Raw genomic sequence first — 27,023 nt, forward strand, 5'->3', positions numbered from 1 at the left:
GTCTTGTGAGGCTCACAAGTGTCTGAGGTGAGAGGGCTTGATGAGCAGCAGACGGAGGCCAGTCAGAGTGGGGGAGAGGAGACTCTCCTACTTGTCCTCAGGCTGGGAATAAGGGAAAAGCCGGGTCTGCTGCAAGCTGGAAGGACAGGAATGGAGAGCCAGAGTGAAGTCTGGAGGAGAAGGGCCTGTGGCGTGTCTGTGTGCACAGCGTTGTGCTGAGAGTCTGCAGTCAGAAGTGTCCAGAAGGTCTCCATCGCTGAATTCTGCTGCCTCCCTCAGAAGTCATGAGAGAGAGAGAGAGAGAGAGTGTGTGTGTGTGTGTGTGTCTGTGTCTGTGTCTGTGTGTCTAGGGGGGTGGGGGGGTTGAGGCAAGAACCTGTAGTAGTAAATTAAAGGGATTCCTTACAGGTTTCTTCAGGGGCATGTATCCCAGGGAGGCACTCATCCCCCATTATGTAACCAACTTTGTCTGTAGCTTTTGGCCTCACCAGCAGGCCCAAATGGCGTGGCTGTGAAGGGAGGGAGGGTGCGGGGAGCCCACTTTCACTGACACGGCCTGTATGCCCAGCATCCAGAATGATGCAGGGAGTTCCGTGAGTGCTGCTTAAGAATCTGGGTAGCAGCTTGAAAGCCCTGAACCCAGTTCCTGTGTTCTGGGTGGGGAGTGGGTTACAGACGGATGGAGTGATGTCTCTCTGGTGGGGTTGGGGAGACAGAGCACACACCGGAGAAAGAAGGGATGCGGCTCGGAAGGCAGATTTCAGCCCCAGCTGTGTATCCGAGCCACCAGGGGAGCATTTTAAGAAATTCCCAGGCTCTACCCAGCTACAGAATCGGCTTCCGAGCGTGGTGCCCAGTCCGTGTATTTTTAGACTGCTCTAAAGGGGGCTCTAAAGCGCAGTTGGGAACTGCCACATTGAGGCAGGGTGCAGAACTTCACAGCAGGTAGGAAGAAGTAAACTGAGTGGATGTCAAAGAAGAGGAAAATGGAAGAAGGAAAAGAGGAAAGAGGGGTGTGGAATTCCAGCCGCTGGGGTGCCCGGCTCCGGTCCTTGGCCTGGCCCCCCTCACGAGGGCACTCACATTCCGGCTCCTCACACTTGTACCCTGGACCCGTCCCAGTCTCTCATGGGGCTGCTACTGGAGCGCCCAGTGGTATCTCTTGAGCAAGCCCGGAGTTGGCCCTTCCTCCGTCCCCGGCGGACGGAGAGGCCAGGGGGCCTTGTGTAAGAAGGAGGGGACCCAGAGCCAAGCAGGCAGGCGGAGGGGGCAATGCCCGAGCTGCTGTGCTCCACTGTTTGAGGACACCCGGCCGGTTTTCTGTGAGCCTCGGCTGCCTGGTCTGCAAAATGGTGACTAACAGTAATACCTGGTTCCCAGGGCTTGTGGTCAGGACTGAAGGAGATGTTTGTGCCAGGTGTGTGTCGTGAGGCTAGGGGATTCTAACCAGCCCGGGCTTGAAGGAGCTGTTTGAACAGAGTTGGGGAGGGGGCGGCCTGTCTGAAGAAGGCCCTTGCTCGGCGGCGGGGCCTGTGTGTGGTGGGAGCAGTTTTAAGGAGAGCTGTCTTTGCCTGCCCCAGAGGAGGCTCCCCCCTTGGAGCTGCTCTCACAGGTGGGAGGGGGCGGGGGGGGGCGTGCCCAGGCAGGAGACCGTAGACATCCCCTGCCCCGGGGCCTCCCTCTCCCCGCGGAGTCGGGGGGAAGGGGCTCTCTGCCTGGCTTGTTTTTTCTGGAGCACTTGTTCCCTCCTGCCCCTCAAAACTCCAGGTCTGCCCCACTTGGGCCTCTGTCATTCACACAGCTCCTGAGAGGTCTCCTCCAGGAAGTCTTCCTCCACTCCCTGGAAGAAAGGGTGCGATTTGCGCCCCTCCCAGGTGACCTCCAGAGGTGGAGGTCGCCAGGACCCGCAGCTGTGCTCTCCCCAGAGCTCATTCCGGTGGCACCTCCCTGGGGTGTGCGTGGTGGCTGAGCTCTCCGTGGGGTCAGGTCAGTGTGTCCATATCCCCCTGCCGGAGGGTGCTGTTAAGGGTTTGCAGGGACAGGCACAGCTCCCCTGCAGCTGGGTGCATCAGGAAGCCTGTGCGGTGACATCATGCGTCTCCAGCCTCCCGCCTCCCGCCTCCCGCCTGTGGGAAGGATCTGTCTGTTCTGGCACCGGGGCCTATTCCATATGGACGGCCAGGAATTGGCCATCTCAGTCACCCAGGGTGGTTCCTGCCACTTCTGCATGTCTCCTTTTCCCCCTGGAGATTTGGGTGCACCCCAGGCGTGGCCTGGGGGGGTGGGCAGGCGTGCACTCTGGTACAGCTCCCCAGCTGTGTCTGGGAGGCTTGAAGAATCCTATCTGCAGAGGTTGGCCTGCCGCCATAATGAATGGTTCTGCTCCTTCTAGCCCCTGTTTGCGGCTCTGTTGCAGATAAGGCTCTGTGCGTCTTGGTCAAGAGCGCTGGCGTGTCTGTACATTTAGGTGTGGTCTGTGAGTCTGGGGAGGCTTCTAGAGTAGGGCCCTCCGGGGCTGCTGATTTGGGTGGAGGTAGAGGCACTGTGGTTATGGGAGCAGAAATGGAATGCTGTCCTCCTAAAGTGAAGGAGTACGTGGTTCAGGGCAGGCATTTGGCCTCCGTAGGCACTTGGGAGCCTTCCCTCAGTTCCAGTGGCCAATGTGGTCACTGCCATGAGTGGCCACAGGGGAGGATCTGATGTGGAAGTGAAAATACACTTCTGCGTTTGACCATTGGCCATAGACTCCGACAAGGTCTGGATCCTGGTCTGCACGGTGCCCACTGTCCTGGGAAAGCAGACTTGTGTCGGGCAAATGCTTTGCTAGCCCCAGGAGGCTTATGAAGGCCACAGATGCTAAGCGGCACTTGGCCAGCGAGTGTCTGACGTTAACCAGAGTTAGGAGGGTGATTTTTTTTAGATAGAAAATGCTGTGGAGGGGCGCCTGGGTGGCTCAGTCGTTAAGCGTCTGCCTTCGGCTCAGGTCATGGTCCCAGGGTCCTGGGATTGAGCCCCGCATCGGGCTCCCTGCTCAGCGGAGAGCCTGCTTCTCCCTCTCCCTCTGTCTGCTGCTCTGCCTACTTGTGCTCTCTCTATTAAATAAATAAATAAAAATCTTAAAAAAAAAAAAAAAAGATGCTGTGGAGGGGTCATTCATCTTCACATATGGATTGAATGACCATGGTGCTCTGGGTCTTTTCTGGGCATCCTGGATACAGCAGTGGACTAGACAAGCTCATCCTCCATGCTGCCCACATGGGACCCCTGTTCCGCTGAGGGAGATGGTCAATAAACTAAAGACTGCTGCTGTGCTAAGTGCCAAGAAGACAAAGCTGTGTTAAAGGGAATGTGTGGGCCAGGAAGGCTTCTCTGAGGAGGTGGCATTTCTTCAGTCACTCGAATAACCTACACTGGACATCTGGTCCCGGCAAGCCAGAACCTTAGAATGTCTGATCTTGAAGTACCTACGAGTCACCTTGCTGATGAGCAAGCTGAGGCCCAGCGAGGTTAAGATGCAGATTCATGAGGCGATAAATAGGAAAGATGATGTGATAGAAGAGGGGGACAAGACATAACTGGCCAGTACTCTGCTCACACCATCATTAGGCATTTCCCCGGGCCGGCTGACCCTCTGCCTTTTCATCCCGGAATGGCTTTTATTATCCTGTCAGGACTCAAGCTTTGAAAGCTCGGTCGATACCTGTACTTGCAAATTTGTACTTGTTGACAATAGCAGGCCTACTGTCTCGTTTATGGCTGTGTGAGTTGGGAGGTGGGGGGCAGAAAGTTGGAGCACATCTTGTGTCCACCAGTCGGCGCTCCGGGCAAGGGCTCACCACCTGGTGGTGGTCTCTCCCTGCCGAGGCAGAGGTGTGGCCCGGTTTGGGTGACCACAGGCTCCTGCTGCCCATCTCCGAGGGATCTCCACGGTTCTTTCTGAGAGAGCTGAATTTCTCAGAGGATCCCATTGCGACTTTTGGGATTCCATCTGGCCCTCCCAGCCTGGTTCGAGGGCCCAGGTACCTCTGGGTGGGCTAGGGAGACCCTACCGATGCCTCTGACCAAAGCTGGTGAGGTAGGACCCAGAGGGCCCCAAGGGCTTATTTTCAGGGAGAAACACACAGTAAAATCAGATCACAGAACCAGCCCTGACCCCCCTCTTCTCCCAAGGACCAGCCTTAATTGGCTGAAAGTTTTCATCTAGAAGAAGGTGTCCTGCATGAAGTTGAAAAGAGCTTCTGGTGAAGTAAGACTTCATTAATTAGCCTGTTAGGGAAATGGCTTCCCATTATTATGGGGGCTGGATAAATTTGATGACTACTGTTCTCCTTTGGGCTTCTGAAGGGAAGGCACGAGATTTTCATCCTTGTACTAAATACTGAGAAAAATGTAGTATCTTCTGCAAGCATTTTGTTTGTTTCTAAGTGTTGAGTATCTATGTGCCAGATACCATATTTATTCTTATTTAATCTGTACAGAAATGCTATAAGTGGGATTACTCCCACTTTAACAGATGAGGGAACTGAGGTTCAGACAGCTAGTTAAGGAACTAGCTCAAGGTCACGTGCTACCGAGGAGCTGTGCTTGGGTGCAAAGCCGGGTCGTTGACGTCAGAGTCACTTCGAATCTTACCTGTGACTTCCCCCATCTTCCCAGCCACTTTGGGGCTGCTGATAATATGAAAATGCTCTAGATTCCTGACTTTATTTCTTTCTCTTCTCTATAAAATCTGCTGCATTTGTTTTTCCCTAGAAGGGTGAACATAGGATACCAGCATTTCTGATTTTAAAACGTATTTTATTGTGACATAAAACACATTAAAGTAAAGGAAATAAATGTGAGGTTCAATAGATTTTTCTCCTTTGGATTTCCCCCCCCCCCCCCCCCCAAAAATCATTTTACATTGTCAGGGAAATCCCAGCAAGGTCAACCCTCCCTGTACCTTCCCTTGCCTTTCTGTGCCGGGGTCTTACTTGTCTGCCCTTTCCCTCGTGGCTCTGACGTAACTTCAAACACGCGAGCTTAGGCACACAGAGGAGAAGCATACCTGGGGAGCCTCAGAGGACTGCAGAGGGTCTGAAAAGTGGGAGAAGACCAAATCCTTTTCCAGTAAAAGTAGGCTAAGACAATTAGGGGCTTAGGTGCTGCCCCAAAAACTTAAGTAGCAGTGCATTCCAGCCTTAGTAAGAAGACCATAGTGGTGGCTGTGGGAGGGGCGTGGCCGTGCGTTTTGCCTGCCTTGCGGTCGGCAGGACCCCTCCTGGACCCCTCCTAGGACGGGAGTCAGGCTTCCCCCTTCCTGGGCACCTGCTGCAAGCCTTGGATCATATGAAGTATTTGGCAAACGATACTTTTTTTTTTTTTTTGATCCTCTAGAACACCCCTAAAGTATACATACGGCCATCTATTACCAGATAAGGAGACTGGCCCTCGGGGCACACGGAGCTGCTCCGCTGAGTCCCTTCTGCTTGTCTCTCCAGACTGGACAATTCCGGGGCAGAAGGCAAGGATGCCTTTATCATTGGGTCCCCAGTGCCTGGTGAGGTGCCTGGCATTGAGTAGATTCTAAGCATTTACTGAAGGAATGGAGGTGACGTAACTTGTCCACAGTAGGTATAGTGGTGAACCCATTAAATTGTAGGGCCCCAAGGCTCTGGGACAGCTGCTCTGTGGGTCAGAAGTAGGATCTGATTCCAGCTCTTAATGGTTAATAAGTTGGGTGAACGCAAAATGACGTATGTGGCTGCTTATCTAAATTGCAACATGACTGGGCGCCTGGGTGGCTCGGTTGGTTAAGCGACTGCCTTCGGCTCAGGTCATGATCCTGGAGTCCCTGGATCGAGTCCCGCGTCGGGCTCCCTGCTCGGCAGGGAGTCTGCTTCTCCCTCTGACCCTCCCCCCTCTCATGTGCTCTCTCTCATTCTCTCTCTCTCTCAAATAAATAAATAAAATCTTTAAAAAATAAATTGCAACATTACTATAGCAAAAGATTGGAAGCAACCCAAATACTCATCAATAAGGGACTGGTTAAGAAAAATGATGGTACATCCACACAATGGGACATGATGGAAATAAGAAACGAGGAAGGTTTTCATGTACTGTATTACACGAACTTCATGAAAAAAAGGAAAGATCAGTATATAATATGTGAGTTTGGGGTAAAAGGGAAAAAAATAAGATTTTGAATTTGCTTGTATATCTCTGTCAACAAACTCTGGAAGGATACTTAACGGGTGGGATGGTTAACAGGGCAGGATGGGGGGGAGAATTAACTGTGTATCTTATGCTTTTTGGTTTTGAAGCCATGAGAATGAATGATACTTATTCAAAAAATTAAAAAGGAAAAAAAAAATAATGGAAGTGACTTTGGACCCGCTATTCTATCTGTCTGGGCTTCAATCTCCCCATCTGAACAATGAGGTGATTGGATTAGAACAAGGCTTCATGTGGAGGGGAATGTTATATGTATTGGGTGTGTCTCTGGCTTTTGTGGACTTTTCCAGGAGATGCTGACCCTGTCCTAGGGTGGTCTGCAGTCCCTTCTGTTGGTGGCCTGGACCTGGATGGGCTCAGGCTGTTTGAGAAAGGCTGGGGTGATGCCGAGAGCAAGCGGCCTTCTGCAGAGGGGTGGGCCTTGTTCCTGTCCCCATTCCTGGCAGTTTGTCCTCTGAACACCCTGCCCTGGTGTGACTCAGTTGGTTCTTCCCCCAAACCAGGAGGATTACAGTGAAGAGAGACTGTTCTGGAGCGTTCTGGCAAAGTGCTGCAGTTTAATAGGAAGAAAAATGGCAGAATGTTTTCCCAGGTTATTTTTAATGCTTTTCAGTTCAGCAAACATTAATTGAGAGCTTAAGTGCAAGGCAGTGTGGGGGCGTGAGAGCTACATAACACCTTGTCTCTGCTCTCTGGGGTGCGAAGTGAGAAACTTGAGTGTAAAATCCCTCCTCATACCCCCCAGGACTGCACAGTTTACCTCATCTGTGGGATTGGTAGGAATTCTCCCCATTTCACAGACAAGGAAGTGGAGTCTCAGTGAAGGCTTTCCCAAAGCCACACAGTTCCCAAGTGGTAAAGCCTGAAACCAAACCAGAATTTATCTGCTTTTCATGAGCCCCCAACACTTCTAATCAGAATATTCTGCCACAGGATATTTCCCGGAGGTGTGTGTCTTAGGCCCATTTCTGCCTGGAAATACCGGGTGAGCACAGCCCTCGATAAACCTTCACCGGTTTCCTTTATGGAAGGACCGTGGAAATCTCAGTCTTGTGGGCGCATGTTGAACCTTATCCCCCTTTGCTGTGGTCCCAACACTTCTGCCCTCCGCTGCCTGGGAAGCTCACCACCTTACCACCAGTTAGGTGTAGAATGTCCCATCTGTGCGTAAGGGTGGATGTGACAGAGAGCAGCTTTCTTCCCAGCCCATCCTCATGCCACCACTTCCTTTCCTTCCCTTCTTCCACAAATTCTGTTGCTGCCACCTGTTATCCTAGCTGTTTCCTAGAAGAGCCGCCCATGCCCCCCCGCTCAGGGTCTCTGCCCTCCCTGCCTGTTCCCTATACCTGGAAGGTTCTTCCTTTGGACTTCACTTGGCCTCAGTCGCTCAGAGCCCAGGTCTTCCCTGGTCGCCCATTCTAGAGTGGTATCCCTTCCCACTGTTGCCGTATCCTCCCTGGGTCTTTCCTGTCTGGTTATTTGTATATGTTACATATAGCTTATGTGTACTGGTTTATCTTCTCACTCCCCGCGAGCGTGTAAACTCATGGAGCCTGGCTAGTTTCGCTTAGCCCTGTCTGTAACTGGATCTCTGACACCAGCCCAGCACCTCACTGATAACTCTGTAAATATTGTGGAATGAGTAAATCGCCCTGTGGCCTAACCATGTCACACTTCTTTAAGGAGGAAAGAAGCACATCATAGCATCTTTTTAAGAGGTGGAAACTACTCAAGGCTTCTCTCTTTGCAGAGCTTCATCATATAACAGTAATTTATTTAATAATCGTTCGGCACTGTGTCTGTGTAGAGGCCTCTGCAGACGGTCACTTAGCAGCCTCTGATTTGTGGACTTTTCCAGGAGATGCTGGGGTTTTCAGTGCAGCCCATTCTTTTGTGGGACAGTCATAATGATTTTAAACACCCTTACAGTTTACATGGGGCCAAAGACTGCCTCTCTGTAATTCCCGCACACTGATCTCCGTTCTCGGAGAGCGTGGAAGAAACGGACTTCCGCGTGCACATACACTCCTTCAAACAGTTGGAGAAAGATGGCTTATCGCAAGGCACCCCACGCCCCGGCCGGATCACTGCCGGGTCCTTGGACTGTCCTTCCAAGTGCCCGCGGCACTCAGGGGCCTTCCCATCCTCGGGGCCTTCCTCAACTTTGTTCGGCTTCGAGGTTCAGAATGTAAGGTTTAGTCCCGTCCGAGCAGTGTTTTGGGACCCTGACCGAGGAACCTTGGCCCTTGTTGATGTGTCTCTGTCCACACAGCCTGGGATGGCCTCGACTGATGAAGACAGAACTCAGTAGGTTCTTGTTCACGTTGTCTCTTGAGTGGTTGGGCCCCTCTCTGACTCTTCCAGAATCATAAAGGTTGTAAGGTCTTTGGTTTTGGCTTTTAGCATTTTGAGATTACAGCAGCTGTAGTAGGTCGGCGAAGAACAAGGAACCCGACCCGGACTCTATTTTAAAAGATAGTAAATACGGGTCAAGTTCTGTCTCCAGAATCCCCGAGAAGAGGGTGGAACTTTGGAAGTCAAGCAAAATGTGCCGAGCCTTTATAGCTCTATCGCTTCTTCCCTCTTTTTCACTGCCTGTGGCTTTTTTTAGGGTCTGTCTGTCCCTCTGCCTTCCGTGTTCCTTCCTCCCCGCAGCCCCTCGCTTCCCCGTTCCTTCGTTGCCCTCCTGCCACCGCTCCCCCTCCCCGCTCTGCCAGTCTGCAGACATACGGAACCGTTTGTCCGGGTTCCTCGCTAATACTTTGACCCTAAGCCTTTGGTTTACAGACTTAGGCAAGTTGCATGTGTCAAATCTCTCTCAAGGAGAAAGAACGGACATTAAATTGCTTCATATGTGTGACCCTTGGCTGATTTGTTTTGTGGCCCTGGATAGAAGAAACTTCGGCCCCCAGCTTTAGGCTCTTGTGCCAGATTGGTTCCCGTGTCTGCCCACCTTGGTGGCTTCTGATGGGTGGTTGGACGGGAGGGCTTCGGTGGCACACTGCTTCTGTCATTGCCACTGCCACTGTCATCTTGGGTAGAGGTGGCAGGGAAGGAGGCCACTGAGCCTTTCTCTGTCTGCCCCTTCTGCCCCTCCAGCCCTGCTGGCGTGGGTGCCGATGTGGGAGGGAGGGAGGAGGACCAGGATCAGGCCTGGGGCTCTTTTCCTCACAGCTGTTTTCCCTCTCCTCCTTTGTTTCCTCTTGCTTCAAGGAGTTCACCCCGGAGAGGCCCGTGACTTTGGGGTGTGGGCCCTAAATTGGGAGAATGGAGAAGAGCCCAAGGACTGATTCCATAATGGGCTACCTGTGTGACCTTGGGTGAGTCACTGGGTTGGTGTCCACTGAGCTTCATCAGTTGCCAGAGGAGCTGGATTGGATCCAGTGGCTCCCTAGAGGTGGTGATGATGGGATCCTTGGCTTCTCTGAAGCGTTTTTGAACAGCCAGCTAGAAATTCCGGCCGAGGCACATCCAGGGGCTATGGGAAGCGGCCCGGCCTCTGAGTCTGGCTAGTGTGGAGTCTTCTCAGATGGGCTAAGCTGCTGGGCCGGGCTGGGCAGAGGCTTGACCTGCCAGCTCATGGATCCCCGAGGAGTGAAACTGAGGAAGCCAATGAATTAACTTTTGTTTCACGGGCTGTTGTTCCACATCGGGGGCCACAGGGACTGGGTAGCTGTCAAGGTCCGCATGGGACCCACGGCAGAGACCCTGTGCCATCTTTTCAGACCGTGCTGCCTTGACTCCAGTGACATTTCCACAGCACACAGCCCCTGCTGTCCAGGTGATCCCGGCTGGGCTAAAGATCCAGCATCTGATTTCAGGGGGTCCAGGAAGCCATATTTGTGGATTTGCCTAAGAGTGGAATTAGGGGGATGCTTGGCTTCAGAAAGTGAATAAGGGGTTAGTTAGCCTTTTAGAATCTAGAGGATTCTTCAGAGCCGTTGCCTACCCCCACTCCATTCTTGGCTCTGGCTTGAGTGACCCAGTCCAGTTTGACCACTTAGCAAGTGTTTGCTGAAGGCCAACCCCGCCGGGCAGAGCACCAGCGGGGAACACTGAGACCTCAGACCTTGGTAAGGCAGTGTTTAGAGGAGAGACTGCAGAAAGAAGGGCTTCCGGGTGCCCTGTGGCCAAGCAGCAGCTCTCGGAGGGCCCTGGTGGACAGGGGCCGTTTCCCCAGGAGAGGGATAGGATGGGTAGAATTCCAGTCGTCTGTGGATTCAACGAAGTCATGTCTGGGGAAGCACTTGGTCAACTGTCACGTGGGAAAGAAATGCCAGGTGGTGTCACCGTGTTGGTTGCAGGGCAGAGAGGTGAGGCGGGGACAAACTGCCCTGGGAGAGGCACAGGGCTCTTGGTCCTGGAGCACTGGCGGCTGGGAGGCTGTGAATCCTCCTCTGGCTTTGCAGTCCCCGTGGCCGTTAAAGGCTGTGGATCAAGAGTGACGGGACATGACAGGACATGATCAAAGCAGTGTTTTAGGAAGATGGGCCAGGATTAGCCCCTCTGCTCTCCGGGCCTTCCTTTTCCGTCTCCTCATGGCTTTTCTGTTGCAGGGGCCAGTGCTGTGGCTCTTTATAAGATCATCATGGACAGTGTGGTTTTTGTATGAAGCATAGCATTGTCGAGCAGGGCCTAGGACCCCGTGAGCTGAGCTGCCTGCTCCCTGCTGCCCTGGGAGATGGCAGACATCAGATGGGACGATGCCAGACTCTTGCATTTGGAACCCAACACCCTGGGCCTCTGGGGGCTGTTTTTGTGATCCTGGTGTGTTTTAAGAGACTACACGATTGATTTTTGTGTTTCATTAATTGCCTGGGGCCCCAAATTTCCTTTCTGGCATCCCTCAGTGATGAAGCCTGGGCTCTTTTGGTCCATGAAATCTCCCACTCCTTTTGGGGAATAGAGGCTGAGTTTGGATGTGAGGTGGGACTTAAAGTATATGGACCCACAGGAGGGGGTCTCCTCTCCGTGCTCAGGCTCCATTGTCCAGTGTGTGAAGTAAGGGACTGGCAGAAACCCAGAGAAAGATGTGACTTCCCCCAAGGCACACGTCAAGTTACTGGCAAAGTAACCAGGGTCCATCCAGGTCATCAGACTGCCTGATGAGCATCCTTTGCACTGTACCTCCACGCTTCTTGTCCCCCTTTCCTTCTCTGGGTCCCCATTTAGATACCACCTGCTGGGACCAGTGCCTTCACTGGATTCCGCTTCAAACTCCTGCTTCATCACACCCTCCAGGACTAAAGGTGGGAAGGAACAGCCATGGAGAAGAGGTAACCTGCTAGATTGCCAGTTGATCGTGTTCTTCACCAGTTCCAAAACCTCATCTCTCCCTGTTCCCACTCCACCCCCTTCCCGTAGCAAAGTCAGACCAAGACAATTCCTCTCCACCTTCTAGGCCTAGACAGCCTTCTGGACCTATTTTCTGCTGCTCTGGGAATACTTTCTTTCCTTCACATATGCTTAAAGCAGGCAGGGCTAGGGCAGGGTCTGGGTAATCAGGGAAGCCTTCCTCCAGGAGGTGGAACGGACAAGGTCTGTAAGTGGAGTAGAGTCTAGACTGATCCAGAGGGAGGAATGAGATAGCAAGGGGGAGGAAAGCAAGGGCCTGATATCAGGGAGGGGCCCCAGCTCTGCTCGGGGTTCAGTAGCCAAACAGGCCCATTGGACCAGCCCAAAGCCCACGTCCTACAGCCACGCGGCCGGCCTCCAGTTACGAGTCTGTCCTTCTGGCTGGAGGAAGCATCCGCAGTGGAACCAGCTCCTCTGTTTGGCGAGGCAGAAACCAAGACCTCCCCCCACCCGCTGGAGGAGGTGGGAAGCCGGTTCCGGGCAGCTCAGGAGCCAGTCACAGGGTTTATGCTAATGCGGGCCCTCCCCGCGCCGGCGCTTAGCCTATTACCCGGGCCCTGGCCGACAGCTTAATTACGCTGCAGCGCGCCCCAGCTTGCGTTCCACGGTTCCCTAAAATAATAAGGATGGCGTCACCGACTTCCCGCGGCCATGTGCTCCCACCCGTGCCTTCTGAGCTCTATTGTAGGAAACAAACAAAATCCAGACACTCAGATGCTTTTTTTCTTGGAGAGATTTTTTTGGTTTTAAGGTAATGTGGGGACCCTGCCCCTTCGTTAAGATTTTAAAAGATCTTTAAGGGACAGAGACCAGAGTCTTAGCTACCAGGCGGCTGCAGAATACCCTCCTGTTAGCAGAAATTCGAGAGCTCTGTGGATGATGCCCCAGTCTTCCACTGGGGACGGTGATTTCTGACCAGAGCAATGGTGTGGGGTGGCGTGGCAGAAGGCTCACCCCGCTCGGGGTTCCTGGGCTCTGGGCCAACTCTGGACCTTGCTTTTTTTCCCTCTGCAAAAAGACGGCTAAACTGGACCAGCATTTTACAAGCTGTGGGTCACATTAAAAAAAGAAAAACCTTTTGTGATGTAATAGGAAAGAGTCATTGTAATTGGGTGTGTTTTGTCTCGGTGCGTGTGTCTGTGCATACAATGTGTGTACGCTGAGCCAGGGCATGAATCTATTTTTTACTGTGGGCTGTGGTCAGAAAGCCACTGACCTAGATGAGCCCGAAGGCCTTTCTAGCCTTCGAAATGTCTGACTTTTCTCCCAGAGCCTGACTTTCCCCTCATGGAACCTGCCTGGTTTTTGCAGGTTTTGCCCCACAGACTATTAAGCAAAAGTAGAGATTTTAGGGTCAAAACAATAAAATCACAAGCATCTGTCACTCCTCTTGAACACCTTTGGGAAGAAGCTCATTTCCCCTCAGCCTTGGTGACTCAAACAGTTTGGCCTTCCAGCTAGAAATGGGATCTGCAACAGGGGATGGCCCATTTAAAAGCTGACCTATTTAAAACCCATGAGCACCAAAAAAACACGGGGTCAGTTTGATTTGAGTCTCCTCTTCTGTGCAAGACTAGAACCTGAAAACTAAATTGGTCAGGGACTGACAGGGTTGAAACCAAAGCTACAAATATTTATTGAATTCTTGCTCAGTGAATGAAAAGAAAATCAAGGCTCAAGGTTAGTGGGGGGGGGAAGAAACAAAACAAGGTGTAGATATAAAGTCAAGAGGAGTATATTTTGGGCGTAACATCTTAGCTCTCCGAAATGTTAAGAAGCTTCATGCATTCCATGAGAGACCGCTTTGGTGGCTCCGATATGCTGGCCCCCCTATGTTCCCATTCGTGTGCCGTGGCTGTGGACACAGTGGGAAAGGGAGCTGTGGATCAGGAAGAAGGCAAGTGGCTTTTTCCAAGCTGGGGATGCTCTAAGTGCATTATTTCACTTAATCCAGCTCTAGGTGATGGGTACTATTTTCATTGGAGGAAACGGAAGCTCAAGGAGAGGTGAGATGAGCTAGCAAGTGGAGAATGTGGACTTGAGCCAAGTCTGTCTGACTCCAGAGCCTGCCTTCTGTCCACCTCTCCACGTTGCCTCCGGAAGTGCTGGAAAAATAAAGAGCTGTTCTCACTCGAGCTTCCTTCTCTCTGGTTCTGGCCTTCAGAGCGCTATTTTAGGCCCAAGCTGTCCATTTAAATCAGGGCCCCCTGATCATGGGCATGGGACCCATGCAGTCACACAGGCCCCTGGGCTTCAAAGGGCCCTCCCTTGGGTTTAATGCACTGCTATCGCTGTTTTTGGAATTCTTGACAATTTTTGAGCAGTGGGTCTCACATTTTCATTTTGAACGAAGCCTTGCCATTAAATATAGCCAGTCCTGGCTTTGATATAGTGCATCCCCTTTCTCGGTTTTTCTGGGTCCCTCCTGTCTTCCTTGAGCATGCCTGTCCTCTCCGGAGTGGAGGCATTTGAAGAATGCACTCGGTACCCCTCCGGCTGCTACCTGGCACGCTGCTCCAGCAGCTGTTTCTCGGCCGGCAGCCTCCTCCCAGCCGCCACCACACCTCTTGCTGGCAAGGACCCCAGCTGTGGCTCACCGCGGCCTCTGAGTCCCCAGCATGTTACCCTATAACAATGTCATGGGTACACCCTTTACAGAGGGAGGGGCTGCTTCTAGGCGAGAGGTCGGTGTACAGAGCCCTGGGTCAGGTCAAGAGGAGTGTGTGCAGTTGGCCTGCCTCCTGGGGGACACACTGTTTATAAGAGGTCAGGTTCATTCCCGTCGTGTGGGACCAGTTACACTGTAAGTTTCACGACGGTTTGACTCACTCCGTAGGCCCGGCAACTAGTGCTGTGCCTGGCACGATAACCAGGACATTTGTTAAGCAGTTGCTCTGGTGTCCGCTCCCCGCTAGGCTGATTACGGGGAAGGACAGTCCCTGACCTCTAGGAGGATCGGATGCTTAATACACGATTAAATGATTCATGTGGCAGCTGCCGTTGGTGCCCTGGGATGCTCAGAGCTGGGTGGGGGAAGGCTTCCTGGGGGGGGGGGGGCCTGGATGCTGTTTGTGGCACAAGGGTGAGGCGTGCGGAGCCCTGAGATTGGGGGAAGTGGGGAGAGGTGGCGAGTGGAGGGCCTCCTTAGGTCAGTTAAGGAACTTGGAATCCCCACCCCAACCCCCCAAGCGGCAGGAAGCCAGGAGGCAGGTTTTCTAGGCTGGAGTTTGCACTTCATAGGTCAAACAGATACCATTCTCCCCTTTGCGCAGAGGCAGAGCCTCAGAACTCGGGGACCCAGTCAGGGGCATCAGCCAGCCCGCTCCTTGAATGTTCCGGTCGTCCAGTTGTTTCGCTGTCACAGAGACCCCATTTGGAGGCAGAAGCAGACTTGGAGTGACTTAGATGACCGTGACCAGGACTGCAGTGTAGAGAATAGAGAGGAAATGATCAAATTTGAGAGAGCTGTGAAGACAAGATTTCACAGTTTTGAAACAAGCAACGGGTTGTTCCTTAGAGTAATAATGTGTTTGTGTTTATCGTGGATGCTTCAGCTCCCATTGGTGAGAAATGATTGCTGTGTCCTTGCTTTGGGGACAAGTTTTTTAGGAAATGCCGGAGCTGGACAGTCTGATTCCTTGGGAAGCTTCAGTGCCTCCCCACTGACCTCTTGTGGGGGCCAAGGATGAATGTGCAGCCTCCTCGTGGGGGTGACACCTGAGGAGTGAAGCATAGAGTCCCATGTAGTTCTGTCCACGGGTGTTTGAAAAGCTTCTGACACACCAGCAGAGTAAGCCAGTTGTTGGGCTGGAGAGAGAGTAACCACATTCAGATATTTTTAAAGGGCCAGTGGAGTTGGGAGAGAATCTAAACCCAAAGTACAAATTTTCGGTTTAATTTTAACTTTGCACTTAGCTCACACCCAGGATTTGGCAGGGGGACGTGGACCTTAATTTTTTTTTTCTTTTTTAAGCAGAACACGCCCTGGTTGTAAAAGGGATATGCTCCCCGCCTGGAAGGGCTTGGAGCGGTGGCCACCCCACAGACGGGAGGAAGTGGGTTGGGATTGGAGCAGGAGCTCGGAGTGGATTTGAGGAGCGTTGGGGCTGGTTGGAAGTTTGGAAACATGTGAGCCTGTCCTGGAGTTCTAGGAAAGGGCAGCCTTCCATGGAGTCCGGGGGGCACAGTGAGACACAAGGGGGTGCATGGGATGACTCCAGGCCGCCTGTTGGGCTGGTGTTTTTGTTTTTTCCTGTTTGGTCCATTTCAGACATTTCACAGGCAGTTTACCTGCCATCTCCAAAGTAACAGTCACTCCCCAAAGCAGCAATGGGTTTCCCCCTTGGGGTTTGGGCTTTTTGGTGATATCAGCAGCCTCCAGGTCTAACTAAGCCTTGCCCCTCTCTCACCTCTTTGATCTTGCCCAACCCCCTGCCAGGAAGGAAATGCAAAAACCGGTGGGGGTCCCAGAGGCCCCATGGACCTGACCTGTAAGGGCCACCTGCTGGTGCTCCAGACAGCACAGGCTTGCCCCAGTGGCTGACGGGGCCCCTTCCTACTTGGCAGGAGCAGGGTCCCAGGTCCCCCAGCCCCTCTCCACATCCTTGCTCCCTAATCGCAGCATCATCTGAATGAGGGCTGGCTTGGGGTTTGTTTTGGTTACGAGGAAGTGTAACCAGGGCGGGGACTGCTGGGCGTGGCCCCCATCCTGTTGGTGGAACCCGTAGAAGAGGGGCGTCAGGGGAGCTTGGAGAGTTGAGTTGAGTCTGAGAGAGCTTGTGCCTCGCATTTGGGAACGTCTGAGAAACCATCAGGAGCCAACACTGACCAGCTTGGTGCAAGTCCATTCCTGGGACTTGAGGGTCAGTGGTTCTGAGGTGGCCGAGAGATGGGAGACCTCCCACCCCGGGAGCAGTAGTGAGGATTAGGCAAGCTGGGGCGGGTGAAGCATGTCAAGAGTACCTGTGAGGGCTCAGGAAAGCTCCAACCATTACTATTAATGAAAACATGAGTGGTAGCAGCTTGCGTATTGTCCCCAAGAGAAATGGCCCCCCATTGGCGGTGGTGCTGGGAGTTGGGACTAGGACCCTGGGTCTGTCCGTAGAATTCCCAGGCAGCACTGTGCCTCTCCGGAAGAATTCCCTGACTCCCAGCACCACCTCCCCCATCTCTAAGACCTTCTTTTCCTTGGCTTATGGCCGTAAGAGGAGAAGCCCTTGACCTGTCTGGAAAAACCACATGTCTGAAATCTTTGAGGCTGCGCTGGAATCCCTTCTCATATTTGTCTTTCTCTGGTGGAGCTTCCAGAATCCCCGGGACAGCGCCTTCTGAAGACCATGGGCCCCGTGGCTCCAGTGTTGAGTGCAGGCAGAGGAGGTGGTCTTCCCTCCCCCAACACAGTGGATCTCCCTGCATTTGCCCTGCTCCCCTAAGGCCTGGCTTCCTGGCTCTACACTGATTTCCTGCCCTGGGGTAGAAGGCCTCATAAGTTTTATTCCCAGGCACTCTTGCCAGTGACCTTGAGAAGGTGGCTTGACCTGGACATCTGGCCTCTCCTGGGGACTGAGGGAGTGGAAAAGGATTTAACTTCTCCCATCCCAGATCCAAGGGAAAGGCGGGCCTCGGCCTAGAACGGGTCAGCTCTGGGAAGGAGCTCCCGTGCCTGACTTGGCCCGTCCTGGCAAACTGCCACTGTCCTGGGCTGAGCACATCACCTCTCTCCACCAGGGAGGCAGAAAGCAGGGCAGCTGTGGGGCTTTGCAGCCCACACGTGCCCCCAAGCTCCCTGGTCTGCCTGCTGGCAAGGGTGGGCTGAGAAGGAGCACAGCAGGCCCACTGTGGACTCTGTTCCCCCAAGCTTCCCCCGGCCCCAAGATGCCTGAGCAGGAGGAAGCACTGGGGACTGTGGCAAACTCGTCGTCCTGGGCCCAGCAGGAAGTTCTAAGCAAATCAGTCTGCTTGTCCAGGGAAAGAAAAGGCCCTGAGGGGCTTGAATGACCTTTTGGACAATATGGGACTGCTGTTGAGAAGAACTGGACCATAATGTCTGATGCTGTCTGACCCATCCGTGACAAGTAACGTGTGGGTGGATGTCCCAGGCAGGCAGCGTCCCAGTGACCTCGATGCGTGCTTCCTTGAGGCTGCAGGGAGCAGGTGGATGGGGATGTCGTGTCAAGCACTGGGGGCAGCCAGGAGGAGTCACCTTTCCGGTGCCTGCCAGCCCTGGGTGGCCAGGGAGCAGCCGGACTGCTGGGGCAGGAGTGGGTAACCATGGGCATCTGCCTGGAGGGCAGGACACCCTGGCCTCCCTTGCTGACTCCCCAGGGTCTTTCAGGCCCAAGACTTGATTACTCTCCTCAGCTTGTCTCCTTCCCCTCTGTACGGGAGCCGGGAATCACCTTCAGCCACATTTACCTTTTAGCAACCCAATGAGAAGTAGCTTTTTATCAGTCTTTCTACATTCTTAGAAAGAAAGGATTTGGACCCAAACTTGGGTAAGAAGAGAAACGAGGAAAATCAAAGAACTCTAGGGGCAAAATTGCCTCCAGGGAGTTTCAAAGAAGGGACAGACAGGGTCACAGAGGTGCTTTCCAAGACCAACTTTTGTTCTTTGATGACCTCGGCGTGTCACTGTGGGGCCATCCTCAGTTTGTGGGGTTTCATTTTTTCCTTTCATGTCTACTCTCAGGACCCTACTAAGAGGAGGGTCTAGAGAAGCTCTATCCAATATGGTAACTGTAAGTAGTAAGTGTCTTTTTTCACTTAAATCAAGGAAAATGAAAACTCAGTCCCTGGTTCTCACCAGCCATGTTGCAGGTGCTCAGTGGCCACAGTTGGCCAGTGGCTCCTCTCGTGGCCAGAGCAGGAGGTGTCCATTGTTGCAGGAAGTTCTGTGGCTAGAATGGAGAGTGGGGGGCTCCCTGGTCTGCTGCCCCTTCCCTGGGCCAGGCCGAGCTAGTGACCATGGTGACGGGCACCAGACCTGGTGGGCGGGCTCTGGCTGGCAAGCCGGTGACAGCAAGCGTCCGCGTGTGTCTTGGGATCCATCCGCACGCAGGGGGTCACAGGCACACAGAGGCGAAGGATGGTGGGGCCTGAGGATGGGAAGTAAGGTAGCTGGCCTTGGGAGGTGGTCAGGCTGAGGCCACGGGGGCCATGGGGGTGGAAGGATCTGATGGGAGGCTGGGGACCGTGGCAGCTTATTTTTTTTTTTTTTTTAAGATTTTATTTATTTATTTGAGAGAGAGAATGAGAGAGAGAGCACATGAGAGGGGGGAGGGTCAGAGGGAGAAGCAGACTCCCTGCTGAGCAGGGAGCCCGACGTGGGACTCGATCCCGGGACTCCAGGATCATGACCTGAGCCGAAGGCAGTCGCTCAACCAACTGAGCCACCCAGGCGCCCTCGTGGCAGCTTATTTTTTAATGGGAGTTTCGGAGGGGGGTGTGGCAGTGGGGCAGGAAGGAGAGCCCCAGGGATTGTTGAGTGTGTCACCTGCGGTCTGGCCCAGGCTCCTGGAGGGAGTGTGTTCCCCCCGCAGCCCTCCCTGCCCTCGGTCCGGCTAAGGGTGGGAAGGCTGGGGTGGGTGTTGGTGGTGCCCTGCTCCTGGAGAGGCGAGCAGCTGGTGCCATCAGACCCTGAAGGGCCTGTCCCCCGTCCTCCCGCCCCAGCCTCCGCCCCCAGTCCGCACCTCCATTCACACGAGGCTTCCCTTTGCAGGTGAAAGAGCTCGTCCTGGACAACTGCCGGTCGATCGAAGGCAAAATCGAAGGCCTCACAGATGAATTTGAGGAACTGGAGTTCTTAAGTACAATCAACGTAGGCCTCACCTCAGTCGCAAACTTACCAAAGTTAAACAAACTTAAGAAGGTAACTAGGGTGTAGGAGTCTGTGCGGGCAGCGGGGAGGGGGTCGTTGGTCTGTGCTCGGGGGGCGCGTGCGCCGACTTGCCCCTCGCCTGTCTGCCGAGGCCTGGGCGCCCTGGGCCCCCGGCCTTCGTTTTAAGAGCTCTTTCTGCTTTTCCCCTCCCTGCCCTGTTTAGCTTGAACTAAGCGATAACAGAATCTCAGGGGGCCTGGAAGTATTGGCAGAAAAGTGTCCGAACCTCACGCATCTAAATTTAAGTGGCAACAAAATTAAAGACCTCAGCACAATAGAGCCACTGGTGAGTCATTTCGGTCCTTCCCTCTTCACAGGGCGGGAGGTGGGAGGGCTTGGTATCAGGGAATACTACTTCTACCTTTGCAGAGTGTTGTTTTCTCTTTTCTGTTTTTGTTTTTTTTTCCCACTTCTCTTACTTCATTTGACTCTCGTTATGGGCCATGAGGTAGAGTCAGAGCTAGTTTCTGCTTGGTCCATAGATAAATGGAAGCCTCGAGATATTCAATGGCTTGAGCAAGGTCACACAGCCCGAGTGGGCAGTTGGGGGCAGGGGTGGGGTCCAACCCTCGCCTCAGTGCTTCTCTTTGTACAGTTTCTGCTCAGCTTTGGGAACCCGAGCTGTCATTTCTTAGAGCATGGTTCCGTGTCCCTTAGTGGGGAGGGAGGAGCCATCCGGGAATTCAGCTGCCCCTGGAGTTGGCTACTTGTTTTTTTTTGGCCGGCCGGCCTGAGGCTGGAACCTCCGAATGGTGGGATAGCCCCCTGGATGGCACAGAATGGTATGGGATGAGAGCCTCAATGCTGGCCTTGCTCTCCTAAGAGGCACAGAGAGTGACTGACCCCTAGTCTCCAGTCCTTTGTGTGATGGTGACCGGGACCCCCTCTTCATACAGCTGAACACACCCCACACTTCATGGAGTTACTAGCCAAAAGGGGGCAAGTCCTGGTCAGACAACAGTTTCTGCATTACCTGGATCTGAAGGATTGTGTTCCCCTGATTTCAGCTGTGTCATTAATAGCGTTCTTGAAATAGAGAAATACTATCGCATTAACTGTAAACATGCACATAAGAACCCTCCCACAAGCCATGCACCTTAGAATCAAGGGAAGATAAAGTGAGGATATTTTGCCAACTTTGCCACATTTCCCTTGCCTAGGTTTATAGAAGAGAGGTTGGAGCATCCCCCAGTTTGGGTTTGTAGGTTCTTGTCCACAAAGCGCCCCTCGCTCCCTCTGGACGCTCGAGGGGCGGGTTGATGGGCCAGGGCAGCAGAAGCAGAAGCTGGCCCTTCTTCGTTAAGCTCAGACTTCTCCCGTCTGTGGCATGGAGTCAACCACAAGATATGCTTCCCATAGATAGACCTTCTTTTCAGGTCTTCCGCCGACCTCCTAGAGCAAAGCAAAACTATTTTGATCTACCTGGAAGCCTTGATTTCATGATTTCATAGGAAAATCTTTGAAGTTCTGTATATGTGTATTTTGGGACACAGGTATGGAGACCAAGTGTGTGTGTATATAAATCATTGTGATGCGGTTACCATTAAAGGTCAGACCTAGACACATGCACACCCTGTTCTCCCTGCACAGACCACATGTGTTTTTGTGAGCTTCTCCTTGGTGACCAGTGTGATTGATGCACTGGGCTCCCCTCTGCGGGATGGGAAGGTGCTGGGCTCACCCACCCAGACCACAGCCCAGACGCCCTCCCTGCCCTTGACCTGCTGAGAATGACTTCTCGCTCCTGAGATCTTGGGAGCAGCGGAACTAGTAGTCTCTTCTGCCTTTTCAGTGTTGTGAGGATAAACTGAGTTACTACCGACCGTGCTGTGTTATGGCCGTCCTCCTCACCATCAGTACAGATAGACTTGGTTAGTTCGTGCAGCCCTTCCCGTTCCCCTCTGGCTCCCCAGTCCCAGGGGCAACAGCAAAGCTCTCGGCTGGAGCCCCTGGGGAGCCCCAGCTTAATTTGAAGCCGGTCACTGATAGGGCCAAAGCTGCACTTGCAGACTAACTCTGTTGCCATTAGATGAGGCTTAAAAGGCCCTAGAGTCCATCCTCCGTTTCCCAGGTGAGGGAACCGAGGCCCACCCACCAGGGATGGGGCAGAGCAAAGCCGTTTCCTCCACCTGTTTCCCGGCGTTGTTCGCCCCCTCCCGTCTCCCACAGATCGCTCACTGTTGACTTCATCTTTCCGCTTGCAGAAAAAGTTAGAAAACCTCAAGAGCTTAGACCTTTTCAATTGTGAGGTAACCAACCTGAACGACTACCGAGAAAACGTGTTCAAGCTCCTCCCGCAGCTCACGTATCTCGATGGCTACGACCGGGACGACAAGGAGGCCCCTGACTCGGATGCCGAGGGCTACGTGGAGGGCCTGGATGACGATGAGGAGGATGAGGATGGTGGGTGTGGGGATGGGGGGCAGGGGCGGGCTGGGTGGTCTCCTCTTCCCACAGCTGCAGAGGGGAGGGGCTGCTTTGTTAACCACGGTCCCTGATCATTCTCACTCTCACGGGGGCTCCCCAACTGCATGGTAACTCCTTAAAAGCATCTAACTGAACCCTCCCATCAGGTTTTTCCTCTTTTTCCAGAGGTCCCCCAGAATGAGGTCCTACAGTGTCTCTGTAGTATGACCCTGGACTCAATCCCGCCCCCTGCGGTGGGGAAGGTGGGGTGTGGCCTGAGGGTCCCATTCATGTGGGTCTCCAGTAGTGGAGAGGAGGAGGGCTTGAGCTGGAGTGGGTGTGGAGCCCCCTGGTGGCTGCAGACCACAGGATCACAGGACCTGCAGGGTGTGGGAGCAGGAGCCCCCCCCAGGGGGTGTCTGGGGGGTGGAAGAGGCTTGCAGGCAGCGTGCTGGGCACCCTGGTAGTGCGGTGAGGATGAGGGTGAGCCGGCAAGGCCTACAGGGAGGAAGGAAGGAAGAAAAGAAAGGGCCACCTCCTGCTGTCCCCTTCCCATGTGCCAGCAGAGTGCGGCTTCCCTGCAAGTCTTCATGGCCACGGTCACGGTGAGAATGGAGATATTTGGCCCATTAATTCAGACACAGGATTTTTTGTCTTTCCTTGTTAGGGTGGAGTGTTTTGCAAGATACACATGCGTTCGCCCTAGTTTGTCCCATCTTGGGGTACAACAGGAAAGGCCCAGGACTGGCATCCTGAGCCCAGGTTTCTAGGCCCACCTCTATGGCTAACTTGATGTGTGACCTTGAACAAGTCACTTCCCTCAAGGACTCAGATTTTCACCTTTAAAGCCAGGAGTTTGGCTAGATGCTCTTTCCAAGGGAATCAGCGTCTTGGCTTTTGTAAGCCCTGTGACTTGTTCCTTTGATCCAGCAATTTCTCTGTGGTCTCAGTCTCCGCACGGGATCTCTGTTTTTGTAAAACTTGGGAGGAGGGCTTGTCTTTTGGATTACTTTCAGATGTGTTGAGTCACATTGGAGCGTCTAGGCTATGGGCCCGGGTGGGTGTGAGCGGGTCCTGGGCCCCCCCGAAGACTGTACCACCTACCAGGCCCACAAGCCTGGGTTTGTGCCGTGAGGGAGGCCAGCTCACCACCAGTTCCCTTGTCCCCATTTCTGCGGCACAGAGGAAGAGTATGACGAAGATGCTCAGGTAGTGGAAGATGAGGAAGACGAAGAGGAAGAGGAGGAAGGAGAAGAGGAGGATGTGAGTGGAGAGGAGGAGGTAAGGGGCTGGGCAGCACAGGGGCACTCTCTCCGGGGTGGGGCGGTCCCCCTTACTTGCTGCCTTTTCGCATTCGTATGTTAATTCAGGTATTTACTGAGCACTTGGAGTCATTTGAGGGAAAACCAAAGACTGCTTTGAACCAGTGGGTGGTAGGATAAGACACTGTCGGGCGCCACATCAGAGTGATGGGTGCCTAGGGTCCCTAGCACATGTGGGAATAATGCTATTATCCTGATGGCTTGCTCCCAGTTTCTTAACAAGGCCTCTGCGTGTCTGTGAGGGTTAATACAGCACAGTCTGGGGGGCGGGGGGTGCAGCCACTTGCTGGGTGTGTGTCCCTGGACAAGTTCCTTAACCTTTCTGAACCTATTTCTTCATCTGTAAAATAGGTATTGTTTTGCATCTGGGTTGTTAATAGGGATCAACTCAGTGAATTCTTAAGAGAATATAATGATTTGTAAGTAATAATTTGAGGACAGTGTTTGACCACCTACTATTTTAGGCTTCTACACCCTTCAAGGTTCTTGGCTCTGTGTGCTAGGTTTTGTGTTTGGATGTTCGGAGTCTCTCTGTAGCAGTCATGTCCATGACTTGTTCGGAATTCTAAGTCAGCTCTTCCTAATTACAAGAGTTAGACCTGGAGAGGCTTAAAATGACAACAGCCTGGACAGGTACCTGCCTTCCCCCGATTTCCTGTCTCTATCCGTTGAGAGTGCAGACACCTGCCTGCCACACAGACCCACTTGGGCAGGATCTCCGGGCCACCCCACGCTTGGGAGAGTCGGGTCAAGGCGAACAGAAAAAAGCCAGTGCGACCAGCCTGGTTCCTGTCTCATTCAGCTGCTGGGTTTCCCTTCTCCCTAGGTGTGGGCCACTAGGCTCAGCTCTAAGAAATATCGCGAGTATTTTAAAAATAAAGACTTAGAAAAACAGGTCCCTCCCAGGACAGGGCGGTAGGGCTGGTTGGCTAATGGATTTTTTGTCTTGCACTTACTGTCACGGGAGCCACAGTGTGCAGGGCTTTTTTGTTTTTTGTTTTCTTGCCTTTTTTTTTTTTTTTTTTGTAATCTCATTGACCATCTGCAGAGTTCCAGCTTCCAGTGAAGGAGAGCTTATACACAGACCAAAAAAAAAAGTCTTAGCAAACAGACTGATTAAAGAACTATTTGGTGACATTATAAAAGGATATTTCCCTTGACAAGAAGAAGTCTATCACCAAGTTCTTTTTAAACAACGGGTTGCCTGATGCTTTAGGAACAGTGTTCGGCGTGCAGAGTTTCGACTAGCATGGGACTTCAGGGACAGCATAAAGTGGCGGTCCTGTGTTGAGAATGAATTCACACACCTTGCTGAATCTCAAGGAGCTGGGAATAATGTCCTCAGGGGGCCTTTATCCTCCCTTCCAAGAGATCCAAGTGTGCAAAGTGGTAGACAGACTGGGTATGGACTTGCCCACAAGAATCTGGATTTGCTAAAACTGGGGTCTTCCCTTGAAAGCCAGAGCTATTTTGAAACCAAATGGAAGGCTGGCTGGCTTCTCATGACAGAGTCGGCTTGGGGAGCTTTTTCTCCGGAGAGCACACACACGAGAAAGCTTGCCTGAGTTACAGGGACTTCAGCTCAGAAATTCTGAGCCTGGGTTTGAACCCAACAGCCCCCTGACCTCGTTGGCAGACACTGTGTGTGATGCGGGTATTTTCTGGAGAAGGGGTTCGAAGCTTTCTCAGACTCTTAATGGGATCCTTGATGCAAAGGAACCTCTGCTTTGGATCCATTCTGAGGTGGCAGGTTCTCGTGGGGCTCTGAGAGGCTGGGGCGGCCCCCACTTTTTTGATCCTGCTGTCTCGGGAAGTGGCTTCCTCAGCATGTCCCTGGGCGGGAGGCATCCCTAATGGCTGGTGTCCATCTTCTCTCCTAGGAGGATGAAGAGGGTTATAACGACGGGGAAGTGGATGATGAGGAAGATGAAGAAGATGGTGGTGGTATGGCAGCATTTTTACTCTCAGCTGGTAGCGGCCCTGGCCCCCTCAGTTGGCAGTAGACCGCACAGGCCCCGGGGACCCAACCGAGGGCAGAACACGCCCATCCGAGGCCCCCAGGGCCTCCCTGGCTTTGCAGACCCCCCCTGTCTCAGATTTGCCAGAGGTGGCAAAGCTTCCCAGACCTGTGGTCCCCTGGTTTCCCAGCAGGTGGGTTGAGTTAGAAGCAGGATCAATGTTTTAACCTCAGTGCCTTTTCCTTACTCTTCCAGAAGAAGAAAGGGGTCAGAAGCGAAAACGAGAACCTGAAGATGAGGGAGAAGACGATGACTAAGTGGAATAACCTATTTTGAAAAATTCCTATTGTGATTTGACTGTTTTTACCCATACCCCCCCTGAAATCCCGCCCCCCCGAAACTTATTTTTTTCTGATTGTAACGTTGCTGTGGGAACGAGAGGGGAAAAGTGTCCTGGGGGTTGTGGGGGGAGGGAGGGCGGGAGGGAGCGGAATAAAGTACTATTTTTACTGCCACTCTTTATTTTTTTCCCCTCCTTTTTCTTTGTGTCTGGTTTTGTCCCTGTAAACGCGATAGCTGAGTTACACACCAAGTGAGCGTTTGTTCCTTACTCCCAGAGAGGACGGTTTGGAGGGCTCTTACATTTCCTGGCATATCCCGAGTCTCTCGAATTGGTTGGAAGGTCATGGCTGGCCTCCACTTGGTTTCTCAAAAGCCCCAGAGGGGCTGAGCACCAGCCCACGTCTTACCTCTTGTTCGGGTTCCTGTGATTCCTGCATTTCTTGGGCCTGCTAGAGGCACTCAACGCCCTGGTGTGTAAATAGCAACGTAAAGGCGTATTTTTGGCACTGGTTGGGGGACAGTCCCCGTCTCTCATTTCTTTCCTCCTTCACAGATGGTGGTGGGCTTTGCTCTCCGAAGAAGACTCTGATGTCACTCTTCAGAGCTATAAGCCAGAGAGCTGGAAACAGCAGGCTTAGGAGTTAGGAGTAAAATGGAGTTGGTAATTCTAATGAAAAGAGAAGAAGCAAACCCTCAAACGTCAACCTCTTTAAAAGATTTAAAAAACAAAACAAACAAACAAAACTGTCCTATCTTGTTCTGTAAAATACTAGAGCGCTTTGTTTTACGAAATGACAAGAGAATCCCTCCACGTGTACTTCTGTGCTGAGACCATTTTTACAGACCTGAGTGCAGGAGACGCTGCTGCATGTTGGCTGGGTTTGTTTTTCATACGCCCGAGCACGGAAAAACTAACGCAAAATTGTATTTTCTTACCTAGTGGAAATCTGAAATGACTGCAAATTCCTAGTGAATGTACAGGTTTGCTTTCATGTCCCTCTTCTGGATTGCTTTAGAAGTGACGTGTGATTTCCTAGCCCGTGTTTCATCTGTATAAAAGAACATCTGCACCAGTTTCTCTCCTCCCCCCTCAGAAGAGCCAAACTTTTGAGTTTTATGTCTGTTTGTCATTGATAAATTTCAATAAATCTTTTTATACAATTTTTTTGGGGGTGGCTTCTTTGAGTCCAGCAGGGCCATCAGTCTTTCTAAGATGCCTTCCAGATAAGCTTCTAGCTGATGGGGTGGGGGGAGGGAAGCTTAGCATTGGTTATCTGATAAAATAGCTTCTTTTCAGGGCAGGTAACCTGATGCTCAGTTTTGGAAGCTTTGGGTCTCAAAGCGAGGCTCGGCGGTGTGCTGTCTTCGTTGAAAGCTCCGTTGTCAGCATGAAAACCTAAAAAGTTGTAAAGATAGAAAAAGTTACTCAAACACCAGAACAATCACTAAAAATTTTGTTACGCCAACTTTGGGACCTTATTTTGAATTCTCTTTCACAGTTTTGTTGAGACTCTGCAGAAAGAATATGTGCTTGAAGATCTCAGGAATGTA

The 27,023-nt window shown here is 52.5% G+C and overlaps 1 protein-coding gene across 1 annotated transcript in view; it reads left to right on the forward strand.

Annotated features, from left to right (window-relative positions):
• ANP32A (acidic nuclear phosphoprotein 32 family member A) overlaps nt 1–26,637 on the forward strand; it is a 37,244-nt gene extending 10,607 nt beyond the window's left edge. Inside the window, exons 2-7 of the mRNA XM_045899793.3 lie at nt 19,286–19,435; nt 19,608–19,730; nt 21,649–21,847; nt 23,034–23,131; nt 25,053–25,116; nt 25,386–26,637. Coding sequence (XP_045755749.1) covers nt 19,286–19,435; nt 19,608–19,730; nt 21,649–21,847; nt 23,034–23,131; nt 25,053–25,116; nt 25,386–25,447 — 696 coding nt within the window. The 3' untranslated portion in view covers nt 25,448–26,637. The remainder of the gene's footprint in view (nt 1–19,285; nt 19,436–19,607; nt 19,731–21,648; nt 21,848–23,033; nt 23,132–25,052; nt 25,117–25,385) is intronic.
• The last annotated feature ends 386 nt before the right edge of the window (nt 26,638–27,023 follow it).

Source organism: Mirounga angustirostris, unplaced genomic scaffold, assembly GCF_029215605.1.
Source record: "Mirounga angustirostris isolate CCGP_5_RB_7025 unplaced genomic scaffold, mMirAng1.0.hap1 SCAF_9, whole genome shotgun sequence".
Classification (NCBI taxonomy): domain Eukaryota; kingdom Metazoa; phylum Chordata; class Mammalia; order Carnivora; family Phocidae; genus Mirounga; species Mirounga angustirostris.